The following is a 22,192-nucleotide window of genomic DNA, read 5'->3' on the forward strand; positions in this document are numbered from 1 at the left end:
AAGAGGGCTGTTTTGTTACCAGTAATGTGACTTGATTTAACTCTACATATTCCAACTTACAGCGAGGTTGGTGGCCTCGCTCTCCATTTCCAGGGGAAGGCTGGACTCCTCGGCACTCCTGTAAGTGCCTAACAGCACATCTTTCAAATCTGCTTGTACACACACCTCCTAGACTAATGCTTCATCATATACCAGCTGATGCAGTTACCTTACTACTTCATTTTCAAAGTGTGAGAGGACCCAAAGTAGTTTTTTTTAAGTTCTCTGATCCTCCCCCTGCAACTTCAAACACAACGCCTTTTCCAAACAAGTGAAGAAGTAGAAATAAGAAAATAGGGAGAGAGAAAAACGGAGCAGCAAGACAACTGCCTTTCCTGTCAATTCCCCTGTGCGAATTTAGCCTGTTTTTTTTTTTCCGCAGGGACCGTGCGAATCGGTCGGGGTTGTTTTTGTCCAATAACGCTGCAAGAGCACAACACCGGTTTCCTTTTGACGGGAGGACAGGAAATAAATCACGCGTATTTAGAAAGCGCTGCCCCGGAGACGCCGTGCCGCCCGGGTCCCTCCCGCAGCCGCCCGGCCAGATTTCCGACCGGAGGCTGCCCCTCGCCCACCGGCCCCGACGGCGCGCTGCCCTCGCCCGGGCCGGGCCGCCGCTCGCCCCGAACCGGGCGCCCCGGGGGAGGGCACGGGCGGGCGCCGGGGGTGACGCGCTGCCCGGCCGCCGCCGGGGCTGCCGCAGGGCCCGAGCTCTCCCCGCCGCCGCCGCCCCCCCCCCGCGCCGCTAGCGGCGCCGCGGCCGGAGGCGGCGCCTGCTCCGCAGGGCAGGCGGAAGGAAAGGGCCGGCCGCAGCCTGAGGCGAGCCGGGGTGCTAGCGGGCCGAGCTGCGGGGGACCCGCTGTGACCCCGGGGCCGAGCGCCGGCGGGGGGGGGGGGGGGGGGGGAAGCCGCGCTGCCGCTGCCGGCCCCCGGGCCCCGAGCGGGCGGCTGCGGCCGCGGCTCCGGCTCCGGCCCCGGCCGCGGTGCGGGGGAGCCGGGCCGCTGCCTCTGCCGGTGCCGCCCCGCGCGGCGCAGCCAATGGTGGTCGGCGGGGCGGGCTGCGCGGCGCCGGGCTGCGTCGTGCAACGCGCCGCGCTTTGAAGGCAACCGTCGCCCCTCGGAGGGCAGGGCTCACTCGGCTTCTGTCACGGCAGGGCGGCCGGCGGGGAGCCGGGGCCGCCGGCGGCCCGATGAAGACCCGGCGGGGCCGGCCTTCTCGCTGGGTATGAGCCGCCCTCGCTAAGGAGCGGCGCGAAGAAGCGGCGCCTCCGGCGGGGCAGGATGACCCACATGCTGCATGCGGCGGCCCGGCGGGTGCAATGGAGCAGGGCGAGCGCCGCGAAGAGGGCTGCGTGCCTGCTGGCTGCGGCGTACGGGCTCAGAATCCTCTACCCCATCATCCGCGGGCGCGGGAAGCGGGCGGGCTGCAAGGGCGGCCCGCAGGACGCCGGCCGGGCTGAAGGGGGCCGGGAGGCGCCGCGCCGCCCCGGCAGCCGCGGCAGAGCCTCCCCGGCCGCCAACGCGGAATTTTTCAAGCAGCTGCTGGAACTTCGCAAGCTCTTCTTCCCGAAGCTGGTGAGCGCCGAGCTGGGCTTGCTCTGCCTCCACTCGGTCGCTCTGGTTTCCAGGACCTTCCTCTCCATCTATGTGGCCGCCCTCGACGGGAAGATCGTGAAGAGCATCGTGGAGAAGAAGCCCAGGAGCTTTGTCTGCAAATTAATCAAGTGGCTGATGATCGCGATCCCGGCCACTTTCGTGAACAGCACCATTCGGTACCTGGAGTGCAAGCTGGCCCTCGCCTTCCGCACGCGCCTGGTGGATCACGCCTATGAGACCTACTTTGCCAACCAGACTTACTACAGGGTGATCAGCATGGACGGGCGGCTGGCCAACCCCGACCAGTCCCTCACCGAGGACATCATGATGTTCTCGCAGTCCGTGGCGCACCTCTACTCCAACCTCACCAAGCCCATCCTGGATGTTGTGCTCACCTCCTACACCCTCATCCGCACGGCGCGGTCCCGGGGGGCTAACCCCATCGGGCCCACGGTCCTGGCCGGGCTCGTCGTCTACGCTACGGCCCGCGTGCTCAAAGCCTGCTCGCCCAAGTTTGGCAAGCTGGTGGCCGAGGAGGCTCACAAGAAGGGCTACCTGCGCTTCATGCATTCACGCATCATTGCCAACGTGGAAGAGATCGCCTTTTACCGAGGGCACAAGGTAAGGAGGAGAGAAATTGGAGGGTGTTAGGGTTGCTCCTGCAGTGCCGGAGCCGCCCTGTGCTTCCCCTCCTGCCCTCTCCAAGCACTTTGGGTCCCTCTGACATTTAAACCTGTTTACAGCTAGCACTTCCCGTTTCTTGGGAATATGCCGTCTCGCAGGCGGTATCTGGGGGGGAGCAGACTGTAGTTCCCTTGGGCTCTGACAGTGTTCCTGTTTTGCAGCTGGTTCCTATGCTTTTCTAGAAAGCTAATCTCCGTTACTGTTGTGCCCCGCCCCCCCCCAGTCCATTTTGCTAACTTTTCCAAGCTTCTTTTTTTTTTTCACCCGTGTTTATGAATTACCAGATTTAATGCTGCAGAAACAGCAACCAGGGCACACCAGAAAGTCTAGGGGAGAAAACTCTGTGATAGCACAGAGCACGCTACAACCTTTGACACTCTTTTTACATAGCTAAGCAAAGATGTAGTCATCAGAGTCTTAAAATAGCTTAAGTACAGTACCTCAGCAGTCACAGTTACATAAACTAATGGCTTGTTTTAAAGCCACCTTATTAAGGAACTCTTCATATTTTTATTAGAAGTGAATTTCGGCTGTAATACCTTTCAAACACGGTGTGGAAAAAAAGGTGTTCACGTGAAGTGAAAATGAAAGCTAGATATGAGCCTGAAGTATTACTCTTTCAGTTCAAGCAACGATTATATAATGTAAATGGTTTATTTTGGTAGAAGCAATCATTCTCAAAAGCTGCCTATAGTAATGTTTTAAGTGCAGCTAAATTAAACATTTTTTTTCAGTTCCCACATATACTGTCTTGAACTGAATGCGTTATATCATACTGACTTGCAACTCTCTTTGACTTGTTAAACCTCTTGGGATAGTTCTCTCTTCCTCCAGACTGCTCGCAAACACAAGCAGCATTGGATTTCAGGGATCAGCTCTGCAACTTTAAGTCATTGGAGATAATTGATCCCCAAATGCTTTCCAGTACGAGGAGTTTCAGTTGCTGTGAAACTCTACAGCTGCAGCTTTATTAAAAGGATGTGGAATCAATCTTATTTTGGTTGTTTGAATCAGCTGTTGTGACTGCCTTGTATGTTGTTCTTGTATATATCAGAGAACTTAAAAGAACTGAAAAGCTGCCAATGTGCTATTGAGGGATGATAGCATACATCGTCCTGTAGCGTACACCAGGTCCACTGAATTCCATAAAGCTGTGCACTTTTGCTGTGAGACTGCAGCACTGTGAAAATAAAGTACCGTGCAGCAGATGTGACTCAGAAGTCACAGCCTTGGGTACCCGATTATTTCATGCACGTATGTGAATGTATCTTGTATGACATGTGCATCTTTGTTGCATTGTATAAATGTTTTTTTTTTTAAACTGTAGGTAGAAATGAAACAACTGCAAAAAAGCTACAAGGCTTTGGCAGATCAAATGAATCTCATTTTGTCCAAACGTTTATGGTACATCATGATAGAGCAGTTCCTGATGAAGTATGTCTGGAGTAGCTGTGGTATGATTATGGTCGCTGTGCCCATCATCACCGCAACGGGATTTGCAGATGGCGGTAATACCATTTTTTACTTAATTTCTAAATGTTTCTTTAAAGTTACATCCTCGAAAGACTGTACTTCCCCTGAATGCCATTTGTATTTATTTATTATTCACAGACTTTATTACAATGTCTGTGTCTTGTGTGTAACTTTCAAGCATAGCAAGTCTGCTGAGGGAAGAGCAACGCAAAAGATCCAACTTTGAACATAAGCCTGATAAACAGCATGAATTCAGGGCTTAGAGGATCCTTGTGTCACATGAGATTATAATGATAATTGCAGTCCTTTTTCACTAGCCACTGTTGGGATGACAGGCTGATTTTTGCAGCATCTCCTGCACTTTACAAAATTATACTGTTAATTTTCCTTATCTCCTCCTTCCATAAACCATAGTGTAATTACAGGTAATGATTCTCTTATGTGTTGATCTGTTAGGAACCACTGTTTTTCCCTGACTCCCTGGGAGAAGAGAAGGTGAAATTCAGTTTCTAGGCTTGGATGGTATCATTTTTGACATCCTATCACAACTTTCCAGGAAGTGAAACGAGACTCAAGTAGTGTTGTTATTGTAGATGCTATTAAAAAAACCCCAAAGAGCAGAAAGAAAGGTAATTAAGGAGGGGTAGTGAAAGACAAGTGGGGAAGTTTGCCTCAAGAGGCTTCCTTATAAGCAATTAGAACCATAGAATATACTACAAATTCCATAGGAATGGAATTTTTAAGAACAGATCCTACTATGTCTGTGGAAGGATCAGTTCTAAGCTGGGTACATTTAATCAAGAATGAGTGAATTCTTTTCTGTGCAGCTCTTGGAAGTTATATTCCAAATCAGGGCTGTCCAGCTGGACAAGCTTGGTTTGACCTGTAGGATGATTTCGTGCAGCCTGCACGTGGTTTAGCTTACTTGCAATTTTGTTGGTACATGGCTGGGTGTTCAGCTGTCTGAGCCGCTGCCCATCACACGTCTCAGGAGGGCACTGTATCAGGACCCTGGCTGGCATCCTGGTAACAGTTTCAGAAATATCAGGAGGTCCTATTCCAAACAGAAGAGTTTGTACAAAGCCAATACAAAGCCAATTCACCTCACAGTGAAGGTTATCAGCACAACAGAAAAAGTGGTAAGAGTCTTTCTGCTAAGACGGGAATGAGTACAGTCAAGAAAAAGATCATTTAACCACACATTGTAAATACTTCCTTGGTATTACAGCATGAATTAAAAAAAGACTCATATTCATGCTAAACTAAATAACAGTCCTGTTACTTATGAGTATTCTTTTGATAAATACTTTTCAAATGTGGGAGAAAAGAAAGACACAGCAGTGGCTCATGTTGTAAAGCAGAAGAGTATTTGCCACCAGCAACCTAAACTGTTAAAGCATGGGGCTTGTTATGGAGACATGAGGCATATCATACTGATGGATTGGAAACATAATACAAATCAACACTGTCGAGACCAGTTTGAAGTATAACAGGTATTCAAAGAATCAGGCAGACCTGAACTTAAAATTGACCTGCTTGGGAAAACAGTGCTTTGTGCCTCAGCAGGTCAGATGCAAGTCTGTTCATATCTGAAGGAAGAAATAGTGGATTTATTACTTTAGGATAAATCACCAGAATCAGGGATATGTACAAAACCGGTACCATGGCCAGACTTCAGACTAAAGGTGTAAAGCAATAGATTTTGTATACTTCTTCAGGACAAAAAAAAATAAAATACCCTGCAATAAAAAGAATCTTCTATGGCGGTCATATTTCTGACTGAAGTTTGCTAATTCTATTACACATTTCAGGGAAGAAATCAACTGGCAAAGCCAAGATTCCCATTTGATAACATTTCTCAGTCTTTTTTGTATTAAACCATTGGTGTTCCAAATGTTGGGTCTCTCATCAGCTTGTGGAAAGTAACTACTTTTGGAAGCAAGACTTTGATTTCTGTAGACACAGTGAACACTTATCTTTGTTTATAAAACCAGTGTGACTATCAATTATATAAATGAAGATGAAAAGGGAAATGTTAAATTCTGTATGAAACAGAGACAGTCTATCTGCCCTGTTACAATGCACCACTTCTTCAAACACAAGAGGCCAGCCATATGAAAAATGTTTTGGACAAAAAGTTGAAGAAAAGTAATCTTGGTGGGTTAGGAATGTAATATAAGAGCTTATGTTTTGGAACAGTGAAATGCTCATGAATTGTATGTAATTTTAATTTTTCAAATACCCCTAAAATGACCGATGCAGTGGTTTGTAGAGATCTCTAAACTCTTGCTAGATGAGCTAGCCTGGGTGCTGGAAGCAGCTATCAGTAAATTCTGCATTTACAATGCAGGAGGAATGCTGCATTAGTGAGTTAAACCATACCCGATTCCTAAATGATTTAATTGCGGTGGTTCTACATAGCATGGGCTGCATGAGCTATAATCCCAACAAGACCAGCAAAAATTGGTTCTCTGAGAAGTAAGAAACAAATTTCAATTTAGTATCTACTAATGAGTTAACTGGATTCTCCCTATCTCCTAAGTTTATTCTTCTTGGAGTGGAAATAACTTTTTAAAATAAGTGAGAACTACATGAGCAAGAATTTTGTAATCTCTCCCTTTGCAAGAGGTTTTCTGTCTTTCTTTTAAAAAAAGTATGCCTCTCATTGTGTCTCAAGTGGCTAGATTACATACAACTAGTTGACAGTGTACTGATGTTGTATATTTTAAGCTAAAAAATTTGAACATGTATCTCAATTAAAATTGTTATAAAAAATATCTGAGGCCAGAAAGAGTAACATATAGATCATATTTTTTTTATATATATATATATGTATGCAAAATTATTATGTAACAATTTAAAAAAAGTTTTTCCTAAATTATCCATAGTGTATTTTGGTGACTCAGATGAAATTATGTAGGGATACCTTTATGGATATGTAAATGAAAACAAAATAACATTTAGATTTAACTAATAATACAGAAAGATACATCTGGGTTTGGCACTGCATGTAGATTTCTAGACACCAGATTTCTAGAATCTGATCTTGTTGGGGAGGTGAGACGGTTACTAAGTAAAATATATTGTTTGCTATACTCTTGCATTGCTTGACAGCCCATAAAATTAACAGTGGCATTACACCTGCAGGGAATTACCCCCAGATTTTCTTGACCATCAGCACTGTGCAAACATCACAGAGGACATTAGTAATGATTGCTAATACAGGAGTTGCCACACTGGATCCACCTATTACCCTGCCTAGCCTGATGCCTAGCAGCAGCTTAGCTTAAAAAAGAAACTTCAAAAAAACTTTTTTTGTATTTTGAAAAATTTAGGTTGAATAAAAGGAAAATTATCTAGGTAGACAAATGGTATAAAAGAATAGGATGTTTTGCATAAGAAGATGAGTTCCATATACTCCCACTTATTCTTTGTTACCAAGCTATCTATGCTAGTTACATTCACCAATTCTTTTTGAAAGGTTGTCTTTGCAGAGTTAACTTTCTTTTAATTTAAAAGCTGTTCTAAAATGGCTCACATTCTAATCACAATTTAATTGGTAGAGATAATTTTCAGAAGAATATTTTAACAGAAAACTTTTTTTTACTTTTAGAATTGGAAGATGGCCAGAAACAGGCAATGGTTAGTGAAAGAACAGAAGCTTTTACTACATCACGAAACTTGCTGATTTCTGGAGCAGATGCTATTGAAAGGATTATGTCTTCATACAAAGAGGTACTGCACATCTGTCATACATGAAAGAGAAGAGAAAAAAAAGTAAAACAGAATTTATATTTAATATCAAATGTAAAAAAAAAAATATGCAATTTTTGAAGGCAAATTCTAATGCAACTGAATCTGTAGAGATCTTTGAACTGATAGTTTGATCTTTAGAGTTAAGTCCACAAAGAGTCTAAAGTGCACAGCTGCCAATGTGGTGCAACATGTAAATGTCATTTTTAATGCCTGTGTTCAGGTGCCATCAGAGAGCAATAGAAGTTCCTGGAATGCGAGTGATAAAGGTTCAAATTCCTCCTCTGTTTGGAGCACAGGCCTGAATTCAGACTGTCTGTCTCCAATGTATTGGGACTCTTCTGTTGGAAGTGTCATAGAATCGTCGAATAGTTTGGGTTGGAGGGGACCGTTAAATGTCATCTAGTCCCCGTCCCTGCCTCCTGCAATGAGCAGGGACATCTTCAACTAGATCAGGTTGCTCAGAGCCCCATCCAACCTGACCTTGAATGTTTCCAGCGGTGGGGCATCTACTACCTCTCTGGGCAACCCATTCCAGTCATGTTTTGTATGAAACACAAAGAGAATTCAATACTTATTTCCTGGCCACCTAAACTGTAGGGCTGTTTTCAGTATCTTGTGAACGTGTTAAACTGTAAGTAATTTTGCAAAGTAGAGGAATTTTAGCAGGAAAAAATCCAACTTGGGACAGCAAATAGTCTAGAAGTACAGGATGTTTATCTGGAAGATCGGAGATGAGGTTTCAGGTCCTCACCCAAATTCCAATAAAGTTGGGCTTTCATCTGTGGTCTCTCGTGGGAGTTCCTCTAGTTGCCGGCTGTTAAACAAAAGAAAAGTGGGGCAGTGCTGTTACCCTCCTCAATGTTTCCTTCTGAATATTGGTTCTGCATTTGTTAATTGATTTTTGCTCGTCCCTTTGGTGGGGACCCCTTTTCCCAGTGCAGTGTGAGGAGGCACGCATTAGCTAGGCAACTAATCAAAGATTATGGATTCCATTACTTGGAATCCAGCCATAATAGCTACAGCTTTGTAAATTGGAGGAGGAGGGGTAGTTTGGTGCCTTATGATATGGACTCTGACAAAGCCAGAGTCTGTGCTTTTTTCAGAAGGAGTTCTTCTAATGGACTGTGATTTTGACCTATGCTCCTTTAGCTGTTCCCTTGCTTGGCCCCTGCTCTAAAGATACTGCCAGATAACCTATGATACACTGATGTCATTTCTATTTTATTTTCAACATTTAAGTAATTTGTATAATGTACATGAGGAGTTAAAAACATTGTGGTTTTATTTTTTGGAAACAAAAATACCCACAAAGTAGTAGGAGCAACTGAACAAACTCACTTTGTTTATAACATGGTGAGATTTTAATCCAGACAGCATGAGATCAAAGACCAGTTCTATGAATTTCCACCTTAATTTTACATTATATTTCTCTTCAAGAGACACTGTGGTACTTTAACCACATTGTCATTCCCATTTCTTGATTCAGGCAGTTTCAAAGGACAGTGTACTTCAATCCACTTCAAGTGGTAGTGAAGTTCCAATTCTTGCCTGACGCACCAAAGCAGCCTCCTTCCAGTCAATGTAATTCAGCATGCAGATGAGGTGGGCTCAACTTTTCTTTGCAGGTCAATAGTTTAGATGGTAGTTTTTAGTGTTTTGACAAAGTGAGCTTGTAGGGCCATGGTTTAGAAACTTACTACTAGTTATGTTTCTTCCTGGGCACAGTTGGTCCAAGTTGCGTTCATCACATGCAGGATTCTCTCCATTAAATACCACTGCTGACGCTGTGTGGAGCACTCAGTCCTGGCATGAGCTCCCACTGAAACTGCTGGAAAGACTCCAGCGTGGAGAATGATGTTACAGCTCCTGTGTACTACCTACTGCCTCAAGTGGTGCTAGCCCAATACTTTCACAGCTGTTAATGCAATTACCAATAGTGCAAAACAATGTACAGTTGATGGAGTTGAAACATCGAGTGTTTTAAACTGAGTTTTTCGAGATGTTGTGTACTTGTTAGCCTCCAGTGGAGTGATGGCCATGTGGCCAGAGACAGTCTATCTGTCTCTGATAGTGAAATTTATAGAGAATTTTATTTTGGAATTATGTACACCATAGCAGGTGAACTCAATCATGGGGTGTATGTGTTTAACCACAAACTAATGATTTTATAATCTCGAACTCATTTTCTCACTATTCTTGTCTTGCTCTCTGCATTTAGTACAAAAATTCATCCTTTTAAAACCATCTAATAATACATTTATAGTGAGGTCCCCAGGTTTAATTCTTTGCTGTCAGCAGATGGAGGCAGCTCTTTTGGAGCTCTTAGTGGTGTCACTGCACACAAATAGGAAGTTAACAGGTCCAAAGATCTGTTGTTTCTGTCTTCACCAGGTGGAAATTGTGACAAAAGGACCAAAAAAAGGAGAAAGTCTTTTAAGAGACCTCACCATCTTAAAAATGCTCAGTTCTAATCCAAGGTCTCAGATTTAGCTCTGGTACTCTAACATGCAGTCGACAGAAGAATAATTTCTTTTTTGTACTGTTTTTTAGATTAGGATGCCTTGGTGCTACCTGTTTTACACAGAAAAGCACATCTTTCCTACAGGAGGTTTCAGGAATACAGGGAAGTAAACATAAATAATTATAGATGCCAGTTTTTCTCACTTCTGTGGACCTTTATTTTGCTGGCAAATGCAGAGATTTTGTTTTTCTCTTGTATGATAAGCTCTCTGTTTTCAGATATTCTAGTAGCTATTCTCTGCTGGTTGAAGACTCTACTGATCCATGGAAAAGAGCAGTCTCTGCAACCTCCTCATTTACTGGAGCTATCATAGCTTACATTGGCTGAAATCTGTCCCCCTCAAACTGTCTCTGTCTGCTGGCTGGTAGGAGCTGTGAGTGGCATATGGGTTAGCACAGAATCTCAAGGAATGAAAATTGATAGGCGTTGAAAGATGCATCATTGATCCTTCCAGAATAGCATTTGAGAAACACTGACTCAGAATAGCTGGGAATGTTTTTCATGACTCTTTGGCCAAACATTTCATTTATAGAATTTGTGAAGTATAACTGAAATGGGGCATTTGTTGTTTCTCAGGTTACTGAGCTAGCAGGCTACACTGCCCGTGTCTACAACATGTTTTCAGTCTTTGATGAGGTGAAGAGAGGCATTTACAAAAGAACTGCAGTTATTCAAGGGTCTGAAAACAACAGCAAGAATGAAGATAAAGCAGAATTACACATCAATGGGCCCTTAGAAATCAAAGGTAATTAATTCATATTTGGATGTATTTCCCTGTGTGTGGGGCCGGTGCAGTGGAACAGGAGGTGAACAGAGGTTTTGTTTCTACAACAGATCAGCCTCTCAGCCTTAATGCCCCAGAGACCATGTTGCCTTCCATTTTAACCTCCTGCTATTTTGTAGCTCTCTGCTTTTCTAATACACAAGATTGCTCAAATGTTTTCGGTGAAAACTTCCAATGAAAAAGGCATTTCAACTATACTATTATTGGTGGTGGTGGTACTATTATTCTTACAGGGATGGTGCCTGCTTTCCTCAGACACTTTAATTTTTTCAGAAAACTGAGACTGTAACATTTTCATCTTCAAACACCACATTATTTTGTTTGGGGTAGGAGGGAAAGACAGATTGGTTCAGCAGTTTTTGACGAAAATACTACTTTGTTTTCAGAGACTAAAGATCAGCGTGTGCTCATTTTTTCATAATTTAGTGGGAATTTTCAACTGAAAATGCGCTGACAACTTTACTCTTCCCCTCACCTCCCAAATGATCTGATCAATATATACCTTATCCCTCCTGTCCCTATCCTGTATCTTTCTGGTGCTACTATCTTTCTGTCTCCACCCTCCCCAAAGCATTTTCTGTGTACATCCATTTCTTACCGTGCTCCATTATGTGCCACCTCTCTCTTCCTCTTGCGTCCAGCTTCTCTCTGAGGTACTTAAAGACAGCTTTTGCAATGGGCTTTTCCCAGTTTTCCCAACAGACCCTTTCTGCTTCTCCCTTCTGTGGTGCTGAGAAGCCTCATTCCCTCCCTTTGGCTTCTGGAAACTTAAACCCCGGTAGAGTTGAAGGCACCAAAGTGCTCTTTATGAAACAGCTGCTTTCAACAATTTCAACAGTGCTGCCCTTCAGCACAGATTTCTCAAAGGTCCTCGCTCCTTTTCTTTCTCTGGGGCCTTTTCCTAAGATTTGATTCCTGTGCAGTCAGACATTTCATCCAGCCTGAATTCCTTCTAAGTCGTGGTGACTAGTGTTTGCTCCTGAGTTGTTGTAGGCTCTCAGAGGCAGCTAGCCAAGACCAAGCACTGTGCACCAGGACTTAAGTAGAATTTAGGCCAGAGGAATCTAGGCCACAGGCTCCACACTTTTTATGACAAGTCCCATTGTAATACTGTTTTTCCTCCTTTCTTTTGATCTTGATACTTCAGAAATCCCTGCAGAGTGGATTTGTATGTGGATAAAAGTACACGTGCTCACATAAGTATATGTGTCTGCATTGTTAGAAAAGAAAAATCTTAATATTCAGCTTCCCCACAGACTCTTTGAACACATACTACTTATTTCCTTTTGAATCATCCAATATAAGTTTATGTGACAAAGGGATGTCTGTTTTGTGCCTTGCATTTACTGTTGTCAGTAAGAGCATTATGAAAATATGAAAACTATTAGAATATTTTTAACTGATAATAATATTGCCTTATACATAGTGTATCTGATAATTCAGAGTTTTAAAGTTGAAATAGAATTTTGTACATCTTGTACAAATACTGTCAAATTGTATTTCTGGTTACACATAAATATGCTTTAAAAGCATGCTAAACTTGCAATCAAACACTGTGAAGTTAGGAAATGAGAATTAAGTTTACTTAATACTTACTTAGATTACTATTTTTTATCATAGATTTATTTTAACTAGAATTTCTCCACAGTACCCAAGTAGTTCTTTTTTAACAGCAAAACACTTTCATTTTCCATAATCTCATGTTGGACACCACAGAACTGTTTTAAATAAAACTTATTTTGTCCTTTTGTAATAAACTCAACTTTTCCTTAGTTCCATTTTTCTTTGTTCACATTAGTCTAAGTTATAAAATAAGCAGCCTTCTAATACAAGAGAAATCTTTCCTTTGAATCTTGTCTGTAAAGGTGATTTCTGATGTTTGTCTAGGACCCCAGCTGTTTGGGTTCTGTTAGAGAAATCCATTAACAGGCAACTGAGAAGTTAGAGTTGGTTTCATTTTTTTACTGTTTACAGAAGAATTTATTTCAAAGTCCTTGTGTTACAGTGTATCCAAATGTCCAACTGAGATTGTATATTTAGATTTGCCAGAAATCCAAATAGTAAGTGTCGCTACTGGAGTGAAGTGTTATGTGGGTTTCCGCAAATACTTACAAGACACGTTTACAGTGTCTGTGGCTTCAAAAAGAGATGGAAGCAAGCCATTAAGTATTCTCTCCCTTACTGTCATTGCTGGAGGAGACTGAACTGGGCTCTGAGTTTCAGAGCTAGTAGTGAAAGTAGATTCTATTTTCTAATTAAATCCTCAAGAGAAAGTAAACTGCTCTGCCTGTGGATAAGGCTGTCCTTGAACTTTTTTTACTGGTTGATACCGACCACATATTTAAAACAAAATACAGTAAATACAGGTAGAATGTGAATAAACATGTCTTTATAGTGCATTTTGTATTGATGATACATACTGTGCATTATACTTGTGATCAAATTTAGGATTCACTGCACACTCCTGGCTACTGCTGACTGTCTTTCTGACTAGCTAAGATTTATTATCCAGATTTTCCACGAGGGGAACCTGGAGCACATAAAAGAGTTGTTTGAAACTCACCAATTTATACTTCTCAGCCATGCACAGGGACTGTCACATATCATTGCCTAATGGAAGGTTTCACAAACTCTAATTATTTTTGGTGGTTTTTTTTTTTCTTTCTAGGGAAAGTTATTGATGTTGATCATGGAATTATTTGTGAAAATGTTCCTATTATTACTCCAAATGGCGATGTGGTGGTTTCCGGACTAAACTTCAAAGTAAGATGATATGCAAGAATCTTCTGATTGTTGCCATCACATTAACACAAACAGCACAGAATTCATGTACCTTATGTTAAGTACTTGGAGGAGCATATGGATAAAAGGGGAAGTCCAGAAAGGTAGGCATAGTAGCTCAATAGAGGCAGACATACATAGTTTATCCTCCTCAAAGAAAGAGAAGAGAGGATTTCTGGTGCTGTTGCCAGGTGAAAAACCAACCTGACATTTTCAAAGGTGTATATGGGAGTCTGCATCCATCTTTACTTAATTTCAATGAAATTGGGATGCTTTACTCACATAGGCTCCTTTAAAAGTGTGAGTTCACAGCAACAGTGAAAAAATTGAGTCTGTGGTTTTGCATGATCACCACAAAGAGCAATACTAACTAATAGTTGACAGCATAGTTTGCAAGCCCAACCGTGGAGTCTTTACTCAGTAAAACTTGTATTGTTTTTAAAAGTATTCCAGATACCACTCGGTACCTGCTCACAATTTTAATGGATGACCTCTACTGAATTACTCCCATATATATCCTGATCTTATGTTCCAGTGCAGATGTTATTATTTTAAAAAACAGTTGAAGTTATCAGAACACTAACATGAATAATTCCAGCAGGTCTTTTAATTAACTTAATTAACTCTGGTAAAGCAGAGTGTTCCTCTTGCCATCTCTTTGGTATAGGAATTAGCAACTAGGAGAACAGGGTCCTAACTATGGCAAAACTTGCAATGGCTTCAGTGTAGCAATTTCAGATTTGTAAAATTACAACTTTATGGTCAAGTAGACAGTTGTATTTATTCATTTTGCTCAAGAGACAAAAAACAACAGAAAGCATAACAGTCAATAAATTTATGTAAAGCATAGATAATGACATTGTGATTATGCATAAATATACACTCATATATACACGGGGTAATATTTAAATGAGAAAAATAAGTGCATCACAGCCAAAATAACACTGGTAATTAAGTGGGAAAGGGCAACGTGAAGTAAATTTTCCAAAACATTTGATCGGGCTCCCATAGCTTAAATTAATATCACTGATGGGCATAGCACTGCTCTGTACACTGTTAACACCTTTGGACCTAATCTGCATTAGAATAATAGATTCTGACTGTGGTGTATTGGCATAATCAGTGTATAAAATCAGTGATATAATCAGTGTAGTTTATAGAAAGTTTTATCAGTTTTATCAGTGATATAATCAGTGTAGTTTATAGAAAGACTCAGACATTATAGAAATTATTTTTATTATTTCAGCCCATATATTATATCCAATGCCACTGTTTCCAGAATAGTTGCATAAATATGTGCAAGTAATTATGAAATGGGTTGATAATTTGATATAAATGCTCACGTAACTCCCTCTAGGGGTCTTAGACTGTCTTGTGCCACATATACTGCATAGTAACATCTTTGCATTTTCATTGCTATTGTAGGTGCAGGAGGGGATGCATCTTTTAATCACTGGGCCCAACGGCTGTGGAAAGAGTTCGCTCTTCAGAATTTTAAGTGGTTTGTGGCCTGTGTACGAAGGAGTTCTCTACAAACCCCCTCCACAGCACATGTTTTATATACCACAAAGGTATGTGTTTTGCCTAAGGTGATACCTTTTTTCTAGTTACATGACTTTTAACCCTGCTTCTCTCATTTTCAATCTGTGATATGTACACCCAAGTTAAAAGGTGGTAAGCACCACCTCAGCTGTGTGGAGAGTGCTAAAAAAAAGACCCTTCTCGCTGGTGATGCAAATCTTCAGTCATTGGAAAGGGATCACATGCACTCGTGATGGAGCTTATGCTCCCCTGATGGCTAAAGTCCTGGATGATTTAGATCATGGGAACAGACTGGAATCTGACAGAAATTTGAAATAGACCTAATAGATCTTAATTCTGATTTCACTTTAAAACCAAAGATCAAAACAAGTGAGAGTGTTTTGGTTCCTAAATGTTGAATTGTTCAAAATAATTTTCAAAACTTCAACTTTTACATTACAAGACCAGAATCCAATCCAAAATTAACTGCAGATTGCCTTTTTAATAATATGTGCTCATTTCACTAGGGGGAAACTTGGCTTTTTTGTGCTTCGTTTGTATTCTGACTTGCTGTTGGACTCTCAGAACATAATTTAATGCAATTGATTCTCGAATATCTCCTTAGAGACTTCTAACTAGGTTGTTTTGCAAAAGCAAAAATCAAACACTGAGAATCTTTGATTGCTTTCTTTAGTTCATTTCTTCCATGAATATTTCTTTTGCCCATGGGTACTGTTTGTAGTCTTGTTTAAAAAGTACAAGCTATTAAGCTGAATGGAGAATACTAACTGATGAGTAGATTTTCCTTGCTGCAGGTGAAGGTAACAACATTTATCCATTATTTTTTCAAATATATGTATAATTTATTGCTAGCTGTTGTCATTTTTCTGAGCCATTCAAGGCTTTCATTCAGAAATTTGGAGCAAAATGCTTTACTAAATGTTTTTCAAAACAATATTTCAAAATTCCCATTGTGCAGGACATTCTTAAAATCAGTTTTATTCTTAGGCAGAACAAAAGCTATTCTGAATTTTTTTTTTTTTTTTGAGAAAAACCTGAGTTTCAGTCACTTCTGTCCTCTGTGTGATCCCAGCCCCTTCTCAGATCAACATCTAAGGCTGGCTTGCCTACAGCCCTTCCCCTTATGTCCCCTTAATTCTGTGAAAGCAAACAGACTGACATTGCATTCAGGCAGATTTGCCAAGGTGCTGGGTGAGGGGATTGAATCACATCTGCTGGGTTTTCATTTCCATAAACATGGTTCTTTGTTAGCTGTTTCCCCTAACTTTGCAGTGCTGGGGGAGTTTGTCCAGCAGACCTCTTCTTTGGAACATGTCAAAACTTTTGGTCAGAAACTGAGATTCAACCAGCATCTTTGCAGCCCTCTGTGACCAAAGCCGTATAGGGATTGGCATGTCATCTTTGCAGTGTACCCCGAAGGAAGCAGTCCATCCTGATAGCATCCCCCTGGAGAAAGGGTGCTGCTGTGTTGTCTTTGGGACATCTAAGTGACATTGCCATGGCTTGGTTCTGTGCCTCTGTGTGAGCTACACCTTGGCTGTGGCTGAAGGTTTTGAAGTCTACTTTGGGGGACAGTTCAGCTGTGTCAGTATGGGTTCTGTAGGCTTGGAAGTTTGGTCTGTCACTCTTAAGTGTCTTGTATTTGGAAAGGGACTGAGAGACTGAGTCTTGTAGGGATTTGTGGGTGAGTGTGGCTGAAGGGGTTGATATAGGACAGCAGTCAATCAACATTGTTTGTTAGGATGTTCTTGAGGATCCTGAGTTGCTTTTTTGCCCCCAAAATTTGTTTTTGTTCTTTGGACTTACAGAGTCTTAAATGAATATCTGAGACACTAAGAATGACTTGAAGGAGATTTCAGTTTTAAATTGAAGTTTATAAGTTTCTCGACCAGATTTGCAACAGATTTACTGGATTTTTAGGGCTTTTGTGTGGATTGCCTTATGTGGTCCAGGCATTTTTTTCTGCCTCTATTCTACTTCTGAGTGTTTTAACAGTTCATTTATTTATGGCCTAAATAAATTACCCATTCAGTTGGGTTTTTTTGTCTGTCCCTGGCTCTAGAATACATTTCGAATCTCTGTAGTGGTTTGTAAATTGTTCTGAAGTCCCAAAATTAAAGCAGCTTGTTTTGGAAGGTCCTGCTGGTGCAATCATTTTGCTTATTAACCCTGTGCAAATTGCTGCTTGGTCAGGTTTACCTTCTCTTTGTTTAATTTTTTAGACATAATTCTAAAACTTCAGACTGGAAAAGATAGTGCCCTGCCTACATTTCATCATGTATGTATTTCAGCATAACTTTAGGGAAAATTTGTGTTCTGGACTGAGAGGATCTGAGAGGTGGTAGGATGGTATCACCTGGATTCAACCTACTTGACTCTTTTGTTTGGTGGGTAGGTGAAAACTGCGGTATAGCAGAAGGCCCTTGAATTGGTGGGTATCCATCAGAGCAGCAAGTTAGAATGACATCACTGTGTTTAAGTGTAAACATTATGTCTCTGGTTTAAGAACATGGGAGATGGCTCTCCATGAGTGGACACAGTTACCATTGAGCCTGGTAAGAGCTTACTCCGGTGTGGCTGTGGCTGAATGTAATTCTGCATCAGCCCTCTTTGAGTCAAATGTAGGAACCTCATCTGCACACAGTGAATTGTGGAGAATGCAGTGACTACTAAATAACAAAATACTCCACAGTAAATAGGAGCTCACTGAAAAGATTATTTTTTCATCTCTGTAATGTTCCAGCGTGGTATTCCAGAAGTGCCTGGGAAATCATGTGTCTTTACCAAGTTCAAAAGCTACACACAAAGGTATGATTTATTAAAAAGTGAATTATCTTATTTTACTCTAAATTTAATCAGCACTGCAAACACTTTGTAGTTAGCTTTACTTAGCAGTATGTAGGCTTTAATACAGAGCCGTAAGAGTCCCTGTCTTTCTATCTTTTTAGATTGATTAGCATCATTATACCACTTTTTTTAGATTTTACTATGAATCATTGTGAGATTTTTTTTCTCCCCTTATATTGGGCCAGGTATCCTGGTTTCAGCTGGAATAAAGTTAATTTTCTTCCTAGTAGCTGGTTTAGTGCTGTGTTTTGGATTTAGTATGAGAATGATGTTGATAACACACTGATGGTTTAGTTGTTGCTAAGTAGTGTTTACACTAAATCAAGGACTTCTCTGCTTCTCATACTGCCCTGCCAGCGGAGGCTGGGAGTGCACAAGGAGTTGGGAGGGGGCACAGCCAGGACAGCCGACCCAAATGAGCCAAAGGGGTATTCCATACCCTGTGATGCCATGCCCAGTATATAAACTGGGGGGAGTTGGCCAGGGGATGCTGTGGCTGAGGGATTGGCTGGGCGTTGGTCGGTGGGTGGTGAGGTGAGCAATTGCGTTGGGCATCACTCGGGTTTTTTTGATTCTCTCCCCTGTCCCACTGCAGGGGTGGGGAGGGTGGGGAGTGAGCAAGCGGGTGTGTGGTGCTTAGTTGCTGGCGGGGGTTAAACCATGACTCCAGGCCATGCAGAATTTGTCCTTAATCAGTCACAGTTCTGGTGGTCGCTGATAGGACAAATTGCTGTTTTGGGGGACAGGGAGAGGGAAGCCCAGGGATTTCTGTGAGTGTGGCTCTGCCGCTGTCTGTGATAGGCCTGTAAAAGAGGAGGGTGGGCAGAAGAGGGGGAGGCTTTAAGAGGCTTTAAGCAGCCCAACATCACATTGGTGCCAGAAGCAGCTTGTTTTCAAGGATGGATCTGTGCTAGGAACTGGTCACAGCTCAACAAGTTGTCACATCTCATTGGAGTCTCAGTAGCTGACAGAGTGGGTGCTCTTACCCCTTCTTCCACTTTTCTGTCCCTCTTTTGCAAGGTAAAATTAATTTGTGTTAAACACCTCTTTGCATTCCTCTTAATTAAGTGGTCAAGAAGGTAGCATGAATGAAAAAATAAATACTTGTGGGTGCTCTAGTTGGTAAGGAATCATGATTCAAATCAGAATTCAGAAACATCATTTTAAAAAATAAATAATTAACAAAAATATGTAGTGGGTAGCGTGAGTATGGTTGCTAAAGATATGACCACAAGATGTGTATGTAGCACTTAGGGAATTAAAGCAGCAGTCAATCCTTTCATAGTATATCAGCACTATATCTGAAGGTAGCCTGATTTCTCCAGACTGTGCCCTGTTCCTACTCTGTTGGTCTTAAACATGGGAGGAGACTCCACCTCTGTGGAATTAGTGAGCTCTAGCATACAATTCCTAAAATTTACTCCAGCTCTTTTTGCTCTCAAACTAAAAGTCTCAGCTTTTTCAGTTGTAAGGAAAAACAGATTCTGCACGTTGTCTCTTGTTTCCTTAGTTCTCCCTCCTTTGATATAAACGCCAGCAGATTTACACTCCTACATGCTTGCAGGTTACCTTGACAACACCACAGGAATATTCCTCAATATCTCTGCACCATAAAGCTGCAGTAAAGCTGTAATCACCACTGGGTTATTGATATAAATTATTAATCATTTTCTGCCAGCTGTGTGTTATTGTCTTATTTTCATGGAGCAATGTCTTATGCAGTCTCTGTTAGTTCCATAACCTTCTGTCACGACTCTCAAGTCTTCCTAGCACAGCACATATCTAAAACGTCCATCAGCATTTTCTCTGTCTTTCTTGAGGACTGATTCACTGATTCACCTTCATAGAGCTCGGAGTAATTCTTAATCCACTGTACTTCTTTCTCCTGGTCCATTGTTACTGGTTTTTCTCTCCAGCTTGCTTCTACTATAATTTGGGTATTTTTGTGAGAGGGACATGTTTCTCCAGTAGTATGCATAGTTTCTCTGTAATTCTGTGTGCCATTCTAGTAGAAGGCCAACCCTGACCACTTTCTCAGTGGTCACAGTGACAGTCCAATTCTGTATTCTTTCTCTCTTTCTATTGCTCATTCAAGTAGATCTCTAATATTTCTTTCCTTCACCACCAGGCTTGTCAGATGCTAAAATGGAGGCAACCAAAGATGCCCTAATATCAAAGGTTGTTTGTTCTTCATCATTTAAGATTTATGTACCTCTGTCTTCCTGTCTTCTTATTAATGCTAGGGCAGTACGGAACGTAACAGTTTAAAGGTTTATCTGGCCCTCCTAAGCTGTTTGTTTTTGCATATGTCTGCTCTATTTCTGGTATTTTATCTGGGGTTCCTTTACAAGTCATTTCCTATCTGGTGTTTTTCCTTCTGTATTCTAAAAATATCCTTGGCTACTAAACAAAATTGCATCAGCTATAAAGATATATTTCCTCTCCTTAACTAATGCAAATGTCTGATGTGATTTTCCTAAGTAGTCCAAGGATATTTGTCATATAGATGAAACCAAGCAAGAATATTTCAGTTCTAAGTGATATAAATAATAAAGTGATAAAATAAAAGTCATTTTTTACATTATAAGCACATGAAATGTTGAAGATTATAGCATGATTCAAATGTTATCTTAAGCGTGGAGGTAGTTAGTAGTGGCCACTGTCATTAAAATGTGTTTGTTTCCTAAGACAGTTTTTGACTACCTAAACAATTTAATCTTGCAGATTGTTGTGTTTACTTTCAGAAACCCTATACTACGTATGAAAGTATGTGCATATGTAGTATGTATATATATGGTTCTTCTGTATTAGACTACTTTGTCATTAGCGTGTGGTCTGTTAGAGAAGTAGCCCAAATGGAGTGCTGTGCAAGTATGCCTACGTGCGTTCTGTTGCCTCATCTTATTGAGATTGGCTCAGATGTCTCTATGCTATGTTGTATTTTGCACATCCTAATTTCTTGTCAGGTCATACTGCTCTGTCTTTAACTATGATCCCTTTAGTTGGGTCAGCTGCAGTTAAACTGTACTCTGACTGCACATGCCAACGTTGCGCTAGTGGTTGTTATTGACCTTCAGCATTTTGCTGATAGTATGCCACCACATTGACTTGTTCCTTCAGTACTTTGCCATCAGTTCATGTCATGCTGTATAGATATCTACTCCCTTGCACGCTGCATCTATCTGTCATACTGTTATAAAGTTCATGGTGCTCCTTTCAAATATGTTCATTTCCAAAGTTCACCACTTATCTGACAGATGAGAAAAAGGTCTGTGGTAGATAGCGTTAACACAAAACATAACATAACATACTTCAGTTATGCATACTATTTTGATATAGGTTTGCTTTAACAAATTGACTGCTACTTTGTATCTTCTTTTTTCTTTATTGAAATGAATCAATTCAAGACAGCTAACTCAGTGTTCTGCTGTTCATTAAAAAGTGTGGCCTTGAATCTAAGAGGGCTGTTAGGCTATCTCCTCAACCAGGGCACAGCTTTTCCCATTTCATCTTACTGGGACTTGCATGGAAATGCTTGCACTTCTGCTTCCTGATTGAAGGAAGTCCTGTCTTGTCTCACCTACAACAGGAGAGTTCTTGTCTTGCTGCTATGTAGGTTAGCTGAAGCTTTGCCTGCCAGGATCACTGGGAGACCTCTCCATTTGAAGGCTCACTCACAGCTGTAAAGTTTGAAGGTTTTTAATTAGGTCTATGTGCTGACTGATCACAAGTAATGACAGTACCTCTCGGTAGCACATTGTGAACAAGATTCACCTATGCTAATAGTCAGAGGTGGAAAATAGCTTTATGGATTAGCTGCTACTCCTCCCTCTCAAGCCATGCAAAGTGCCTTCCTTACTGGCCAGACACAAGAGTCATCTAATTAAAGCACAGCTTACAAGTCTTTTCTGTTATTAGGCAAAGTGTTGCAGAAATCCCAGACTGAAGGCTTTAGTCAGCTTGCTGCATTGGGGTTTAGTTTAGATTTAAAATGTATTTACATAAATCCAACACCAGTCTTAAAGGCTACAGCTAAACTGATGTTTGTGAAGGACTTCAGCATGCTCTGAGGTTTTGATCCCTCAATCCCTTCAGGCTGGGGGCATCTCTGGAGCAAGCTGCAGCTATGTGAGATACCAAGAGGACTAAACGTGGGTGAGGAACTGAGA

The 22,192-nt window shown here is 41.6% G+C and overlaps 1 protein-coding gene across 1 annotated transcript in view; it reads left to right on the forward strand.

Annotated features, from left to right (window-relative positions):
• Window positions 1-1,028: 1,028 nt before the first annotated feature.
• Window positions 1,029-22,192, forward strand: part of ABCD2 (ATP binding cassette subfamily D member 2) — a 46,431-nt gene continuing 25,267 nt past the window's right edge. The window contains exons 1-6 of the mRNA XM_075024880.1: window positions 1,029-2,256; window positions 3,647-3,827; window positions 7,406-7,527; window positions 10,646-10,814; window positions 13,522-13,616; window positions 15,060-15,205. Coding sequence (XP_074880981.1) covers window positions 1,321-2,256; window positions 3,647-3,827; window positions 7,406-7,527; window positions 10,646-10,814; window positions 13,522-13,616; window positions 15,060-15,205 — 1,649 coding nt within the window. The 5' untranslated portion in view covers window positions 1,029-1,320. The remainder of the gene's footprint in view (window positions 2,257-3,646; window positions 3,828-7,405; window positions 7,528-10,645; window positions 10,815-13,521; window positions 13,617-15,059; window positions 15,206-22,192) is intronic.

Source organism: Buteo buteo, chromosome 4, assembly GCF_964188355.1.
Source record: "Buteo buteo chromosome 4, bButBut1.hap1.1, whole genome shotgun sequence".
Classification (NCBI taxonomy): Eukaryota; Metazoa; Chordata; class Aves; order Accipitriformes; family Accipitridae; genus Buteo; species Buteo buteo.